Source organism: Ochotona curzoniae, unplaced genomic scaffold, assembly GCF_017591425.1.
Source record: "Ochotona curzoniae isolate NIBS_2020 unplaced genomic scaffold, NIBS_Ocur_1.0 contig_1014, whole genome shotgun sequence".
Taxonomy (NCBI): Eukaryota; Metazoa; Chordata; class Mammalia; order Lagomorpha; family Ochotonidae; genus Ochotona; species Ochotona curzoniae.
Genome location: NW_024464920.1, coordinates 49,684,735 through 49,701,106, shown reverse-complemented (window position 1 = coordinate 49,701,106; position 16,372 = coordinate 49,684,735). Strand labels below are relative to the sequence as shown.

Here is a 16,372-nt window from a genome sequence, read left to right as displayed (position 1 = left end):
GAGGGGCTGCCCCGGGTCTCCCCCGCGCCCCGTGAAGTGTGGTCAGGGCTGGAGACAGGGAGCTTCCGCCGTCTCTTCCTGCCAGCTCATTCTCATCTTTGTAAGGAAACGTGGAAATTTTGTTCTTGCCGCGCCCACCCTGAGCGCACCCCTGGGAGCCCCACGTGGAGCCCGAGGTTAGGATCTGCTCAGGGCCGCCTGCGCAGGCGCGTCGGGTGTGTTCTGGCGGCTTAGAGAGACCCCCTCCCCTCCCCAGGGAGACAGCCCCTTTGGGGTGACCGTGGAGCGGCCTAGCTCTGTGTGTGAGTGCACACGGCTCAGCAGTGTGTGGCACGAGGCCCACAGCCCAGGGAGGGGCGTGCTCGGCCGCGCCCCGGGTTAGGAGCTGGTGAGGAATGGGACAGCCTCCTGGGGGACGGTGCCCAGCGCCCAGCAAGTCCTGGGGCATACATTGAAGTAGAGAGGTGGGGTGTAATTTCTGTGAGGCTAATGTTGATTTGCATTTTTTTTTCTGGCAGAGGTCTCGTCTCTTATAAAGAAGAAACCCAATCAAGCTAAGAAAGGAGTGAGTATGATTTATAAAACGTCAGGTACTTTGGCTTTTAAAATCCAACCGTACTTTGTCAGGTAGACTTATTTGTATATATATATATTTTTTCTAAACTTTGAACCATGTCCTCAGTGTGCCTTTGACCAAGAGTCGTATGTCTCATTCACTATGATGGGTATTTCCCAAGAGAATAGTCTAGAATATTATCTGGGATGAGTATTTAGCATTCTAGAATATTCTTTGTAATGAGTATTTAGCATTTCTTCTATGACAAAGGGCTTTAAAAATGCGCATGCCCGCTCGCTGCCCCCTGTGCTTCTGTGAGCAGTGATGCCCTGGGAGCAGCAAACTGCTTGTCCTGGACACACTCCCTGGTGCCCTCTGGGCAGCTCACCTAACCCTCGCCAGCCTCCATGTCCTTGTCCATAGCCTGGGGGTGGCGGCACCGTGGGCCTCGCCGACCTGAGGGCACTGAGCCAGAGGGTGCGTGGAAGGTGCCTGTCACGTGCCTGGTGGATCAGAAACTCCCAAGTGAGCCGTGTTGGGCACAAGTCTTCAGGGAAGACTCGAGTGGACCTGAGTCCTTTCTTTCTTCCAGCTTGGAGCCAAAAAAGGAGGCCTGGGGGCCCAGAAACTGGCGCACACGAGCTTTGATGACATCGAGAAACAGGCTCAGGCTGCAGACAAGAGGAAGGCGCAGGAAGAGCTGGCCAGGGCGGCCCCCAAGGAGGAGTCCATGTGAGTGACTTTGTGAGGGCGTTCAGTTCTGGGAAGCGGGAGTGTCGGACAGCGCCAGGGTCTGCATGTCCATGTGCATGTGGGCACGTGTGTGTGTGTCTGTATATGTGGGCAACAGCATGTGTGTGTGTCTGTATATGTGGGCACAAGGGTATGTGTGTATGTGTGGGCACAAGAGTGTGTGTGTGTCTGTGTATATGGGCACACGGGTGTGTGTATATGTGTGGGCACATGGGTATATGTGTGTGTGTCTTTGTATATGTGGGCACACAATGTGTGTATGCCTGTGTATTATGTGGGCACGTGGGTGTGTGTATGTGTTTGTGTATATATGGGCACAGGGGTGTGTGTGTGTCTTTGTATATGTGGGCACACAATGTGTGTGTATATGTGGGCACACAGGTGTGTGTGTATGTGGGCACATGGGTGTGTGTATGTGGGCACGTGGGTGTGCATATGGGTTCGTGTATATATGGGCACATGGGTGTGTGTGCGTGTCAGACTGTGGAGGCTTCTCTTTCAAAGGAAGGGGCCTAGTGATGGGGGGCGTGGTGACAGCTGCTGGTTGAAGCGGCAAGGAGGGGCTGGTGTTGGGAGGGGGAGAGTTAGGAGATGCAAGTGTGCGTCCGTGGACGTGGAGAGACATCGAGACATCCACGTTTCACACAAGAACTTGCTGTGCATGCGCGTGCTGGCAGCGTGATCCTGCTCACCAGAAATGGAGCAACCCAGGTGTCCATCACCCGTGAGCTGGTGCTTCCTGTCGGTCCCCATGAGGAACTGTCACTTAGCCATAAGAGGCACACGGTGTTGGCCCCTGAAGCTGTGCTAAGCTTGAGCTGAGACCGAAGCCGCCCAGAACCCATGTCCTGTGTGGATCCGAAACGGGGCTGGGCCTTGTGGTGCAGTGGTTAAGCCACCCCTTGGTGTGCCCACATCCTCCTGTATCGACATGTCTGATACTACCAGACACCCCCCAAAGCCACTTGGAGAAGTTCCTGAAGAACCCCGAAAACAGGGTCCCTCTGCCTGACGTGTAGTACCCTGTCGCTGGGTGGTGGGAGAGAGCATGTGCACAGCACCCTTTAGCTGCTGGGCCCGCAGGTTCCCCGAGGTGAGCAGGCGTGGTGGGGCTTTGGGTCGGCCCACAGTGTGTGGGCCTTCCACGGGCAGCATGACTGCTTGGCAGTGACAGCAGCCCCAGTCTGTCTGGGCTCAGGGTAGGTTGGGTGTTCGTGTCGGAGTTCCTGCAAAAGCTCTCCGAACTGAAGCTAGCGTGGGTGTTCACCTGTGTTCACCACGGAGCGGTTGAGTCATTCTGATTCAGAGTCTCCTATCTGTGTCACTCCCCCAGCTTGACGATGTTCACACAGGAGCCATAGGCTAGAGACACTGGGGCTTGGCAAAGGCATTGGGAACAAGCAGGCTCAGCTCGCTGGGATCAAGTCCCGTCCAGCTCCCTGCTTGTGGCTTGGCAAAACAGCACAGGATGGTCCACGCCCTCGGGCCCCTGTACTCACATGGGAGATATGAAAGAAGCTCCTGGCTTTGGGTCAGCTCAGTTCCCCACATTGCAACCATTTGAGAGTGAACCAACAGAAGGTCTGTGTTTTTCTCCTTTTCTCTGCAAATCTCTTTCCAATAAAAGTAAATAAATCTTTCAGACATTGACAGTACACGGACATCCAGAACAGGCAGCTGCCGAGTTCTAGGGGAGGAGGGCGCGGAGTGCCAGTGGTTGTGGAGCTGCTTCTTGGATGCTGAGAACGTTCTGGCATTTGGCAGTGATGGTGCCGTAACCTTGGGAAAATATGGAAAACTCCTGTGCTGTGAGCTTTAAACGGGTGAATGTCACGGACAGTGCAGCCAGCAGAGCCTGCTGGGCTCAGACTGGACCCTGCAGCCGGAAGGCCGGGGGACCTGTGCCAGTCCCAGGGCTTGGGGGGAAGAAGCCCGGGGATTGCCAAAGTCGGGGGACTACAGTGGTTGGGTGCCGAGGAGAGCCCCCCACCAGGTGCTGTGGGGAGGTGGCTGGTGACGTCAGGACAGAATGGGGGAGTTCCAAGCCAGGTAGGAGAGGGGAGGCCGGCTTGTAGGACTTAAGAGGTTTCCTCTGGTTTGGAAACAGAAGAGCTCCGTGTGCGCCTGGCGCCGGGACCCACCTGTGGCCAGGTGAGGACTAGAGGAGGGGCCCGGGGCGGAGGAAGGGCAGCTGCAGTCCTGCTGTCTGCCTGTGGTAGGCTAGTTTGTGGTGTCTTCTCTTATTTTCAAGTGTACCAGGGTACTTGCCGATGAATTCAAAGGCAAGTTTATGCGACACAATCCTGAAGCCAGTGTGGGGTTCTCTTACAATGCACATTTCCCACAAATATCCTGAGGACCTGTCATGCGCGTGGATTTCAAAAAATGTTTGTACCAACACAAACTTGGCTTTTGATTCTGTTTTCCACAGGCTTTGGGAAGACCCCTCTAGCTCGAGTCGTTCAGCATGTGTCGCGAAGGCAGTGCTGATACACAGTGTGGCTTGGTTCAGATCACAGACTATGCAGGCCCAGCATCACTTCTGCCTGCAGTTGGGCTCACAGAACGTAGGGGGCAGCATTGAGCTGTTCTTGGATGACCTCCGGGTAGCCAGGGTTGGCTGCTCAGGGCCTGTGTCCTTAGAGTGGAAGTGGGCTCCCGCGGTTTGGTGGTGCAGCTGTGTATGCTGTCACAGCAGCACTGTGGCCTGTGCCCACGGCCCATGGGGGTTGTGTGGATGTGGTAGCAGGAAGGGCAGGAGGGGACACAGTCACCCCGGTCTCCTGCAGTCCTCGCTGGGCCAGCCTCTGGGAAGGGCCCCCCCCGATTCTTGCTTCTGCCATGCTTCCTGGGTGCACGCATGGATGAGATGCGTAAGTTAGGCTGTGAGTTAGCTGTGTGTGGTATGGCCCCACTGCCGTGTGTATTAGCAGGGGTCCAGGTTTCTTCGTGTGTTTAGGAGGGTGTTTATGCAACTGTTGATCCCTTGGGCACGTTGTTGGCGATGGGAATTTGATAAGGAAGATAGGTGAGCTTGTGCCTGGTCTGCAGGCGCTGCTCCCAGACCTGATCGTGCAGGCACTGCTTCCGTTGTAAGCAGCAGGATGCTCTTCAGGCTGGCAGGCCCCCTCATTTACCTCCTCGCATCAGTTAGACAGGTGTCTGACCCCAGAGTAGTGCGTGCTGTACCAGAGCGCACAGCAAAATATTCTTCCAGGGAAGCCGGCTCGCACCCTCACAGGACAGCAGGTGTTGGCGCTGCCGGCCAGCAGCAGTTACCGGAGTGGCTGGGAACTCATTCCAAATTTAAGTGTCTATTCGAAAAACATCTGCAGGGAGAAAGCACTGAACTGTCTGCATGGTTGGTAATTACAGAAAGAAGGCTGAAGCTGAAACTGGAAGGTCCGTGCTGAGTTCTGTGTAGCGTTTTCCCTAAGGAGGTTGGAGTGACATTACGCGCTCTTGCTTTCTTCGGCAGTGTCTCCTCGTTGCGACTAGCCTACAAGGACCTTGAAATTCAGACGAAGAAAGACGAGAAGATGAACCTGAGTGGCCAAAAGAAAGCCGAGGCCGAGAGGCTGGGCATGGGCTTTGGAAGCTGCAGAAGGTACGTGGCCTTGGCTGCCCACGGCAGCGTGCCGCGCCCGTGCTCCTCCCTGGGACCGCGGGTTTCAGCTGCGGAGGCTTCTCCTGCCTCCGCTTCTCTTGATGGTTTCTGGTTAACTATTCACTGTGGCAGGACAAATCCTTGCTTGGTTCTTGGAAAAGCACACTCGCCTGAGCAGGTACCGCAGATGTCATCAGTGATACGGGGACTCTTCTAGAAGTTCATAAGAAGTTAATTGAAAGATACATTTATTAACCATCAATAGATATGCACAGTGTCTCTTATTAGTCATTTTCTATGAACTTTTGGAAGACCATATATGTGTGTTCAGTTTCAAAATATTTCTGCACCTGGGGGTGAGGGTGGCACAGTGGGTTGGGCCCACATGGGATGCCAGTATCCCAGCCGCTCCTCTTCTGAGCCTGCTCCTTGCTAATGCATCAGGCAAAGCAGCAGAGGGTGGCCCGCGTGCTTGGGCCTGCACCAACATGGGAGATGCAGGTGGCTCCTCCTGAGCCAGGCTTGATTGTTGCAGTCACTTGGGGAGTGACCCGGCAGAGGAAAGACTACTGTTCTCTCTCCCTTCCCCATCACTCTGCCTTTTAAATAAATAAAATAAACCAGAATATGTGTGTGTATGTGTAGATATGTTTATATATATACACAGACACATATAGTTGCACCAACATAAAATTGTATTTGAATTTATTTTCCATGAACTTTATAAAGTACTTCATAGACAGCTGTTTCGGTAGTCACAGTCCTCACAAAGATGGAGTATTTTGGCAACTTACACTGTGTGTTGCTTTGCCCCTGCCGGTGAATCTGTCTGGCACACAGGCGAAGGCCTTGGACCACTGGCGCCAGCTGACGTGACATTGTGTCTGCCTCTGTTTCCTCCAGCGGCATCTCACACTCGGTGACGTCAGACATGCAGACCATAGAGCAGGAGTCGCCGGTGCTGGCCAAGCCGAGGAAGAAGGACACTGAGGACAGTGATGAGTCCTACTTCGCCTCCAGCTCCAGGTAGCCCCGTCCAGGGTCCTCGGCAGCCGCGACATTGGCTGACCGGCCCAGGCACGGGCCCTCATCGGCCGTGACCTCGGCTGACCTGCCCAGCTACAGGCCCTTGGCAGCAGCAACGTCGGCTGAGCTGCCCGGCCACGGGCCCTTGTCGGCCACATAGTCAGCTGACTGGTCCAGCCACGGGCCCTCAGCAGTCACTGCCTTGTTTCTGAAGGCGCTGGCCAGGGGTCAGAGACTGTTCTTCAGAGTGAAGATCAGGGGGTGCCGTGGTGGGCGTGGGTGAGAATGGGTCGTGGCCCTGAGGGGTGTGAGCAGAGGTGGGAGCTGTGCGTGTGTGCAGAACTCCAGGGGCATGGGCTGGGGAGGTGGGAGCGTGGCCAGTGCGGGACAGTTCACGGTGCCATGGGCCACCCCAACCTCCTGGTGTGGGATGCCAACTTTGGGGCGGCCTGGCAGGCATGCCCCGTTTGGTGTCTGTGTGTTGATGGATGACCAGGTCCATGTCGTCCAGCCCTCGCTCTCAGGGCTGGGGCATGGGAAATACACTGGTTTAGGTGGCAATAGTCCGCGGGGGCAGGGAGGGTGAGGCTGCACTTGAACCTGCCCACGTGCTGAGGTTCCTCTGAGAGCTGATCAGCTGAAAAGGCGGCACGTGACTCCCAGGACGTTGCTAGAGGCAGGACAGCCCAGGTTTGCCCTTGCCCGTGGCTGTGAGTGCTCGGCCTGTTACTGACCTCTGAGCTGCGGCCTTGTCCTCTGTGACTTAGAAGTAGCATTCACAGGAGGGCTGATCGAGCTCCTGTAAGCGGCCCTGGGTCTGCGCTGGGCTCTCGTGGCTACTGCGGCTGACTGCTCTAGAACCCAGACACACGGTGTGGGGGCTGGGCTTGGGCTCTGTGCTTTCAGGAGCAGGCAGTGGACCACCTGCAGGTGGAGGGTACCTGCTGGTGACGACCGTGCCCACCAGGCCCACCACTCACACCTCAGAGGACGCCGATGTTGACCTGTCCACAGGTTGAGGGGAGCGGTCACAGTTCCCTCTGTAAAGCGCTCATGAGCCAGTTAGCTAGGGACTGTGACCCGCTTGTCAAGGTGTGTGACTCCCTAGCAGTTTACAGAGGAGGAATCGCACAGAGTGCTGCCCTTGGCACTCCCCGGAGCATGCACTACAGCACTTCCAATCCAGCAGTTTATATTAAAAAAAAAAGGGAGTTGTGATGTCTGTACCACTGCTTCCAGAACCTTCTTGGCAGCCCTGAGCTCACCTGGTGCTTATTTCCTGCGTAAGGCACCTTGCTTCCGCTCACCTAGATGTTGAACCCAGATGGGACCTCGGGGGAGTTCCCTCCTGGCCAGGCAGGTGTGCAGCTTGTCATCTAACCAGGAACCTTCCTGCACATCATGTCACTGCAAATGGGGAGCAGAACAAGGGCGCAAGACACTGGGGATGTGGGCCGTGCACTCGGGGAGCCGGTGGGCGGGTGGGAGGAGCTCAGGCTGCCTGCGGTTTTAAAGGTTTCAGTGGAAGTGCCCAGGGGTCTGTGCTGCCACTCACTGCCGTTCCCAGGCCACAGGCCCAAGCAGGCCACAGTCAGCCTTGTTCATCGTGTCTATAGGGGTGGTGTCAGCACCGTCTCTGGGCCCTGGTTGTGTCTCCCTGTCTTACCCTGGTTTGCATGTGGGCAGCCAAGATGAGAAGGGCCCTTGGAAAGCAGGTGCTGGGCGAGGGGTATGCTGGGTGAATCTGCCACTGGCTGTGAGAATGTGAGCCCATGGGTCATCTGAGAATGAGTGCTGTGAGTCATGGGAGGGCGTGGGCACCGTGGGTTGCGGGAGAGCCCTGGCCCCCTTCAGGGTAGGTCACATGTCCCTTGGGTCGGCTTTGTGTCAAGTCCCATCATCTCCAGCCCTGCCCTGTGCAGAGAACGGCCTGGCCCCATGGCCTCAGCCCCATGGCCAGAGCCTAGATGCCCGTCCAGAGCTGCCGTGCTGGTGTCTCAACATGTTGGGGGGGCTCCTGGCACGGGTTAAGGATTGTTTATAGGATGGTTGATGGCAGAGCAGGAGGGTGAGCCTCAAAGTGAAAACGCGTGGGCACTGGGTCTGGACATCAGAAGACAGGGAGGCCAGGGCTGGCAGAGAGAGGGGCCCAGGCCCCACACACTCACAGAGTCAAGTGGTCCTGTGCACCCTGTCTCCCTGCCCTGCCCCCACCAGGGTCCAGCCCACATAGCTGGCTGCTGGGCAGTGGGGTCCATGAGAGTCCTGGAAAATGGCACGGGTGGTGTCTCCCAGGCCAGCAGTCCTAGGTGGCCGTGGTGCTGGGGGGACCTGTGAGGTGCGCATGCCTCCACTGTCACACAGGTACCTGGACGACCCACTGGAGCTGAGGGGCAGTTCCTTCCCCAGCTGGGGCGACAGCGCAGACTCCTGGAGGAAGGAGAGCAGCAGAGACGTGGGAACGGTGCTGAAGGGCACGGGCTACGCAGACAGGTGAGTGCGCCCTCGCTGACTGCCAGGGAGCGAGCGGCTGGGCCACTCCGCCATTGTGCACGCGTGTTCTCTTACCCCTCAGCTTGGGACATGCGATGGCTTGTCCTCCGCCATTGTGCACGCGTGTTCTCTTACCCCTCAGCATGGGACACGTGGTGGCTTGTCCTCCGCCATTGTGCACGCGTGTTCTCTTACCCCTCAGCTTGGGACATGCGGTGGCTTGTCCTCTGCCTTGTCAGCGTGAAGCAGCAGGAATCCTTACGAATGGTGTGTAGTGTGCATGGTCATCTCTTTCTAGAACTTTCAGACTTTTTAAAAGAAGATTATATGTTTTTATCTGAGAGGCAGAGTTAGAGGAGAAACAGATCCTCCACCACTGGTTCACTCCCCAAATGGGCACAGTGGCTACAGCTGAGCCCGTCCGAAGCCAGGCGCTTCATCCAGCGCTGCCCCATGGGTGGTATGAGCCCAACACTTGGGCCATTCTCTGCTGCTTTCCCAAGCTGTTAGCAGGGAGCAGGATCAGAAGTGGAGCAGCCAGGCATGAACGGCGCCTACACGGAATGCCCGCGCCAGAGGCAGTGAATGGCATTAGCTGCCCCATCACAACACTGGGTCCCTTCCTCTTTTACCATTGTATCTTTCAAATCAAGATAACATCAGTTAAATCAAAGGGGCAGGCGTTTGGCCTAGCCCCTCCCGATGTGGGGTACCTGGTGTGCTCTGCACATCTGCTGGCGCAGACGCTGGGAGGCAGCAGTCATGGCTCAGGTCATCGGGTCCCTGACAGCCACCAGGAGGCCTGTGCGCAGTTCTTGGACCCCCAGCCAGTGGATGGATGTGTGTCCTAAGTGACTGTCTCCCGTGCACCTTGTGAGAAGGGAGCTTGCTCATGTCCGGTTGACCCCGCCTCTGTGGCTGATGCAACTCTAGGCCCACCACCCGCCGCAAGCCCGAGCCCGAGGACCACACCGACGAGGCCCAGAAGAAGTTCGGCAACGTGAAGGCCATCTCTTCAGACATGTACTTTGGCAGACAAGCCCAGGCTGACGTAAGGGGCCACCGAGGCTGGGGAGGGTGGGGCAGCAGGGCTGCTCAGCCTGCTGGGCTCCAGAACCCAGAGCCATCTGACTGAGCTGCGGCTTTGGTCAGTTTGAAGCCAGCCAGGGCAGTCCGTGGGTGTGTGGTGGGGTAAATGCATTTGGGGTTGTGGCCTCTTGGGATGGGCGAGGGACAGTGGCAACTGCAGTCTCTGCGGGCAGGTTGCCTTTTGGCTCTGCGCAGACCTGCTGATGTTCAGCTTCAGCAGGGAAGAGGCAGAGGCTGTGGTATCGGGTCCCAGTGTCCACTCTGGGCGGCGTGCATGGCAGCTCGCTCCCTGCAGCCTCACATTCGCTCCCCTTGCTCCCAGTACGAGACCAGGGCCCGGCTGGAGAGGCTGTCAGCCAGCTCGGCCATCAGCTCTGCGGACCTGTTTGAGGAGCAAAGGAAGCAGACAGCAGGTACTGCCCCTACTGTCAGTCATGGCCTCGCATGTGGCCAGCAGGGGGCGCTCTCCCTGGGACTTTGGCCACCACTGTTGGATACCCGTGTCCACTGCGAGTTGGGGAGAGTGGGAGCAAGAGGCTTCCAGGACAGCTGCCCGCATCGTGGGCGTGGCATCACAACTCTGAACCCTGGAATTGGCCACAGCCCTTGGAGCCTCAGCCTTCCTCCAGCCCAGTAGGTGCAGAGCAGCTACCTCCTGGGGCGGGGTGGCTCCCAGAGGGCAGGAGAGTGGAGCACCTGGCTGGTGTCAGGCACGTGGCAGGTGCCTGGTGACTCCCAGGATGGCAGAGGTGGAGACACCACCTGTGTCTGTCTCGGGGAGTGTGAGGGCAGCCCTGGACGTGGGCAGGTGGAGAGGCTTGTCTAACCCCAGGTGTCCTAGGGCCAGGCCCCCATGGAGAGGTGTGTGGCATTCCAGGGCCAGGGGCCCAGGCTGAGCCAGACACCCGTGAGCCCAGGCAGGTGCCTCGGTGCAGGCACCTGGGGTCCATCCAGAGCCGCCCTACCCTCTGCTCTCACCTGTGTGTCCCCAGGTGAGGAAGCCTGCAGCAGGGTTCCCATGCTGACCTCCCCCAGGCCGGAGCCTCATCAAGCACTGGAGCCAGTGCCCTGGGTGCCCCTAACCCCTTGTTTCTAGCCCTGGAGGGGTGGGTTCCCGGAGCAGAGATAGGGCAGCACTGGGGACCCCCAGGGCCTAGTACCTTGTCAGGTTCTGAGGATTGTTGAGCACCCCCATAGTCCTGGGGTGCAGCAGGCCCTGCTGGGTGGCTGGTGCAGCGGCCATAAGCCCTCTAGCTGGGCGTCACCTGCTAAACCCAGGCTGTGCTGCTGGGGTAGGAGGGACCAGACTCTGAGGGAGCCAAGTCCCACACACCCACTGTGAGGGAAGCCAAGGCTTGCAGACAGGGTGGGTAGCTTCCTATGACTGCCCCTCGTGGAGACTGCTCATGGCCGTGGAGGGCCAGTGCCGCCCCACCCAGCAGCTCAGGGCCCAGCCCAGCACCCAGGCCACGTGTGCATGCACAGCTGGGCAGTGGGGGGTCGTGAACAGCAGCAAACCCACCTGCAGAGCATCAGGCACGCCCTTCCTGCTGCCCGGCTGAGCCCTGGGACGGGACATAGGGCCTCACTCAGGTTCTAGCCCGAAGCCGCGCAAGCTTGCAGCAGCTGGTTTGCAGTTGGCCCATTCGAAACCTGTGTGTTGTTGTCCTAACTGCGGCTTCCTGCCTCACATGCAGGCTGCTGGTGAGACGCTGTCCTACCCACCACAGAGGGCAGTGCGGCGGGCCACACTTCCTGAATATTCACCTTCTCCCAGTGTGTCCAGTGCAGCCCAGGGCGTGGAAGGGCAGACCCAGGTCTCCAAGGGTCGCTGGCCATCTCTCCATCACTCTGCAGTCTGTGTCTAAAATGCCTCCCCAGGAAGGGGACTGTGGCCTGTCACCCAGGAGCCCAAGAGTTCCCGGTGGCTTCACTGCTTTACATGTCCAGGAGCCCGGGGGAGGCCTGAGCCACTTGCCCACCACAGAGGAGGGGCACCTGCCCATGCCCCAGCACTGAGCACTGCCTGACCGGTTAAGCACCTTGCTGAGGCAGGAGCCCAGAGACAGGGAGGGACTTCTCCCAAGGCACACAGCCTGGGAGTGCTGTGCTGGGACCAGAAACCCCCTGCCAGTGTGGCGGTCCTAGACCTCCCCCCACCGTGGTCTGCAGTGACCCACAGCCCCCTGTGTCCCCCAGGCATGGGGGCCCTGGGCGGAAAGTGGTATGGGTGAGGGATGAGCCAGCACCACTCCGGTTGCAGGGACCTACAACCTGTCCAGCGTGCTGCCCAGTGCCCCCGACATGGCGCAGTTCAAGCAGGGCGTGAGGTCCGTGGCTGGGAAGCTGTCTGTCTTTGCCAATGGAGTCATGACATCCATTCAGGTCAGTGCGGTGGAGCTGGTACCCAGCGGGGCGGGGTGGGGCATCTTGGGAATGAAGTGGCACCCGCTGGGCAACTCCTGGGCAGCTGAACTTGTGGAACTGAGCCACGTGTTCGCTGCCCATTACCTGGGTGTAATAAAAGCGGGAAGTTAGTGTTTTGGATTGGCTTGAAATTGTCCAATTTCTGCCCTAAGGAACTTGATAGTGGACCCATTGTCATTATCCAGTGTTCTCCTGCAAGGGAACATAGACAGGTGAAGGGAACAGTGGGGTTATCTTGAACTGTTGCACCAGGACTGTCTCGTGCGGGTTTGTTAGACGCTGTTTTCATCCGGGGCCCACACATGCCTCTCTGAGCGTGCGAGGAGAGCTTTTCATCGATGAGGTTTTGGCCCCACGTTCTCTGCAGTGTGCTTGGGGCTTTTCTGTGTTTATTTGTTCCCCAACTTGGCTACCTGGATTCTTTCTCAGTCTTAATTTTGAAATATATTTTTTTAAAAAAAGAAATGTATTTGAAAAGCAGAGTTACACAGAGAGAGAATCTTGCATTCATTGGTTCTGCCAGCTGGGCCACCGCACATTCATTGGTTCACTGCCTAAGGGGCCACAGCAGCCAGGGCTGGAGTTGGGAGCCGGGAGCTTCTTCTGGGTCTCTCACGTGCGTCCAGGGGCCTGGGCATTTGGGCAGCCCACTATTGCCTTCCTAGGTACATTGTCAGGGAGCAGAAGTGGAGCAGCCTAGATTTGAACCAATGTTCAAGGGGGAAGCTGGTTACAGGTGGCGGCTTAGCTCACCTGTGCCGCAGCATCAGCCCCTGTAGCTCCATCGTTTGCAGTTTTTAATTTGTTTTGTTTTTACTTTATTTGAAGGGCAGGGAGACAGAGAAAGATCTTCAATATGCAGGTTCACTCCCCAAATAGCTGAAACAGCTGCAGCTGAACCAGGCCAAAACCAGGAGCCAGGAGCTCCGTGTAACTCTCCCTGTGGGTGGCTGTGGGTCACTGCAGTACTTGGGCCTTCACCTGCTGCCTCCCTGGGTGCCGTTAGCAGGGAGCTGGACTCAGGATTGGAGCCAGGAGTCCATGCTGGTCACCTGTGTGTGGGATGTGGGCGTCCCAAGCCGGCTCACCTGCCCGCTGCACCCGAAGTCCATCCCTGGGTCTCTGAAAGAAGCTGTGGCTGGAAGGGGCCGTGGTGACCAGGACGATGTCTGGCTGTGTAAAAGCATGTTTCTGGAAGCTTCCTGCTTGCCGTGGATTGTTTTAGACAGTTCTATTAGGAAGGCTCCAGGGGCCAGCACCCAAAGGGCTGGTGCCTCCAGAGGCGACTCCTGGGGGGTGGGAGACCTCTGCTGGGCCCCTGGGTGGCACTGTTTCCCCGTAACCGATGCCCAGCTCTTCCAGAACCTGTGGAGAGCATCACCCCCTTTGGATAGGTGACCCCCTTCTGTGACCCTGTATTCCAGGCAAGCAGCTGAGGCTAGGAGAGGTCAGGTCACTTCTACAGGGTCACCCGCTGCCCCTGTGGGTCAAGGTTGCAGACCCCAAATAATGCTGTCTGGGGGCTCCATGTGTGTCCTGAGCAGCGCTGAGCCTCCCCTGTGGGTTCAGGCTGCAGTGCCAGGTTCCATGTTCAAAGCCTGTGGGCACCCTTGGCCCAGGTCACTGCAGCAGAGCCACGAGAGGCAAGGCTCAGGCCGTGAACATAGCTGCTTCTTCCCAGGATCGCTATGGCTCCTAATGCGGGAGGCTCCCACGCTCCAGGACCAGCTCCTCCCGTGCTCCCAGGACCAGCTCCTCCCGTGCTCCGGGACCAGCTCCTCCTCCGGTGAACCAGCCATGCCCCAGCTGCCAGGAAGCCGTCGGCTTCGCGGTCTGTTTCACTGCCTCTCCCCGTGCTCTCAGTTTTCACTCTTTGGAGAAATCCCCCTTGTTGACGTAGTAGCAGCTTTAGCAACTTTTTTCTAATGCGGTTCGGTGTTCCTTCCTGCCCACCCAAGCAGGTGCCTTATTTCCTGGGACCCTGTAATGGCACAGCTGAACCTGCGACCGTCAGCTCCTCCCACTCCTACCCCCATAGGGAAGGTGGGGCCTGGAACCCAGCAGTGCAGGGGGTGAGGGGGGTGGTTGGGAGATTGAAAACGGCAAAGCATAAAACAGCACACACATTTAATTGAAAACAAAGAATGAAGCATGACAGAGCTCAGCGGGGCGAGACGGGAGGCGGGCGGCGGATGGGGCAACCAGCCCCACGGGGAGTGGCTTCGTGCCTATTTTTTCTCGCAATCTTGGTTTTCAAAAAATTAAAGGATGTGTGTAAATGAGTAGAGGGACCTCGCTGTGTTTTAGACAGCACTGGAACATACTGTCCGGCCCAGCGAAACACATGACAAACCTGATGAACCCCAAGTGTGACTTCAGATGAATATTTTGTGACTTTCTTAAGAACTCCAATTTGTAGACTTCTCAGTACAATAAACATTTGCCACAACCAGCCTGCCGCTCTGTAGTGCCTCATGCCAGCCAGGGCTGGGCCGTCACCCCAAGGCACCAGGAGCTGGTGCAGGGCATAGCTGGGGTCTGATGTCCACCAACCACCCCCAGGTCCAGAGAGTCGGGGCGTCAGTTCCGGCTGTGGGCTGTGGGTGGCACTCACTGCCCGCTCGCTCCAGGGCTGGGCTGAGACCAGGACTACATGGACGTGCGCGACTTCTTCCAAGGCCTCATCTGCAGACAGTCACAGCGGGCTCAGGTCGGCCACAGAGCAGGCTGCAGCGCCCGCCCCAGAAAGGCCAGCCTGAGTGGACCCTCTGATGCCTGTCCCCCTCCGGGAGGCCCCAGTAATCTCATACCCCCACGGGTCAGACTTGACCCTAGCTCCCTAGGCAGCCGAGGTGGGGGTGGGGCAAGATGTGAATTCCCGCGTCTGTGGGCCTTGCTGTTGGGTCTCGTCCGAAGTCATTTTGCATGGGCACTTCCTGCTTAGAGGCGGCAGCTCTGAGCTGTCCGAGGAGTGGATGGTGAAGATGACGAACCAAGGACAGTCGGAGGACAGAGGCTGGGCTGGGGTCCCCCTCTGGAGCCGGAGCCGTGCTGGAGAAGGGTTAGGAAAGCGAGGGTGGCTTTTGTGTTCACGCCTTCACACTGAATGGAAGTGGGGAGCTCTGAATACCCCCACCCCCAGCCTTCCTGCCCCCATCCCCCATCCCTCCCCTCACCCCGGCCTGCCTCAGACCCTGTTCTGCCCTTTGAGCCACCTGGCCCTCCCCACGACCTGTCCCCTTCACCAACCTGCAAACCTGTGCTCAGGTGGCTCTGCCCAGAGCCTGGCCGCACCCCTGCAGCCCAGGTGACCACCTGCTGCTCCCCTCCCCAAGTGGCCCTGCCTTTGCTCACCCACCTGGGCATTACCCCCCGTGTGCTGCCCACCTCCTCCCCAGCTCTGCCTCTCAGCTGGATGACCCTGCACCAAGTTCCCTGATGGTCACCCTTTTCAGAGTGGTTACCCTCCCCATGCCTCCACTCCACCCCTAATCCTGCTGGGTTACCTTCTGCCGGTCGCACACGGCAAAGACTGGCTGAGTCCCCCTTGCTCTGGTCTGTTGTGTCCCCAAGTGTCACCTATGTGATGTGCCTGGGACAAACAGGTTCTTAGCAAATGGGGTGTGTGTGTGTGTGTGTGTGTGTGTAAGTAATGCCCAGAAACACTGGGACTGGGCCCAGGCTGAAGCCAGGAGCCCAGAACTCCATCCAGTCACCCACATTGGGGGGCAGGGCCACGCTACTGGAGCTGTCATCATTGCTGAGGTGTGCCTTAGCAGGATGGGGCAGGCAGCCCAAGCTGGGAGTCGAACCTCTGCTCAGCAAGGACCCAGGATGAAGGCTGACGTGCAGAGATGACTAGAGGAGAGAGGAGACGTTGGAGCCAGGAGGAGGGGAGCAGGGGCTCCGGGCTGGGACACATGCTCCTGTCACCGCCCCTGCTCCAGTTCAAGGCACAGGGTGAGGTGTCTTTGTGCCCAGGACCCCATTTTGGTTACAGTCCATGAACATCCTATGACATAAAAAACAGGGGACCCAAGGGGTGATGGCCTTCTGGGACACATGTCATGGTGCATGGTGGCTCTGAGCCTAGGGCTTCAGGCTCAGGGCTACGGCCAGGCCTCCCACAGCCCGAGCCTCAGGTGGGCGCCCTCCCTCCTTTGCGCTGGTCCCGGGATCCACTTTCAGAGCCTCTCCTGGTCCCCTCACATTCCTCCACCTCCTCTGTCCTGTGCCCTGGCCACCCCATCTGGGTGTCTCCTCCAGTCTCCTGCCTGGTCTCTGTGTGGCCATCAGACCCGCGGGTCACCTGCTCACCTTTCACCTGTCACAGGCCTGAAGACAGAGTGAGGTGGGGCGGCATGACATCTGGGCCTGGCCCCACGTCCTGTCAGCACCAGGAGCCAGCTCAAGGCTCGGGG

At 58.1% G+C, this 16,372-nt stretch overlaps 1 protein-coding gene across 3 annotated transcripts in view; it reads left to right on the top strand.

The window, feature by feature from the left end:
• The window catches only part of ARFGAP3 (ADP ribosylation factor GTPase activating protein 3), a 33,237-nt gene extending 18,834 nt beyond the window's left edge, over positions 1-14,403 (top strand). For 2 of the 3 annotated variants that reach the window (XM_040987178.1, XM_040987169.1), the window contains 9 exons: positions 519-565; positions 1,149-1,288; positions 4,788-4,916; positions 5,820-5,942; positions 8,307-8,435; positions 9,369-9,486; positions 9,847-9,937; positions 11,788-11,909; positions 13,633-14,403. In XM_040987178.1, coding sequence (XP_040843112.1) covers positions 519-565; positions 1,149-1,288; positions 4,788-4,916; positions 5,820-5,942; positions 8,307-8,435; positions 9,369-9,486; positions 9,847-9,937; positions 11,788-11,909; positions 13,633-13,650 — 917 coding nt within the window. In that variant the 3' untranslated portion in view covers positions 13,651-14,403. Of the gene's footprint in view, positions 1-518; positions 566-1,148; positions 1,289-4,787; positions 4,917-5,819; positions 5,943-8,306; positions 8,436-9,368; positions 9,487-9,846; positions 9,938-11,784; positions 11,910-13,632 lie in introns of all 3 variants that reach the window. The other variant, XM_040987162.1, reaches the window with a different exon arrangement.
• The last annotated feature ends 1,969 nt before the right edge of the window (positions 14,404-16,372 follow it).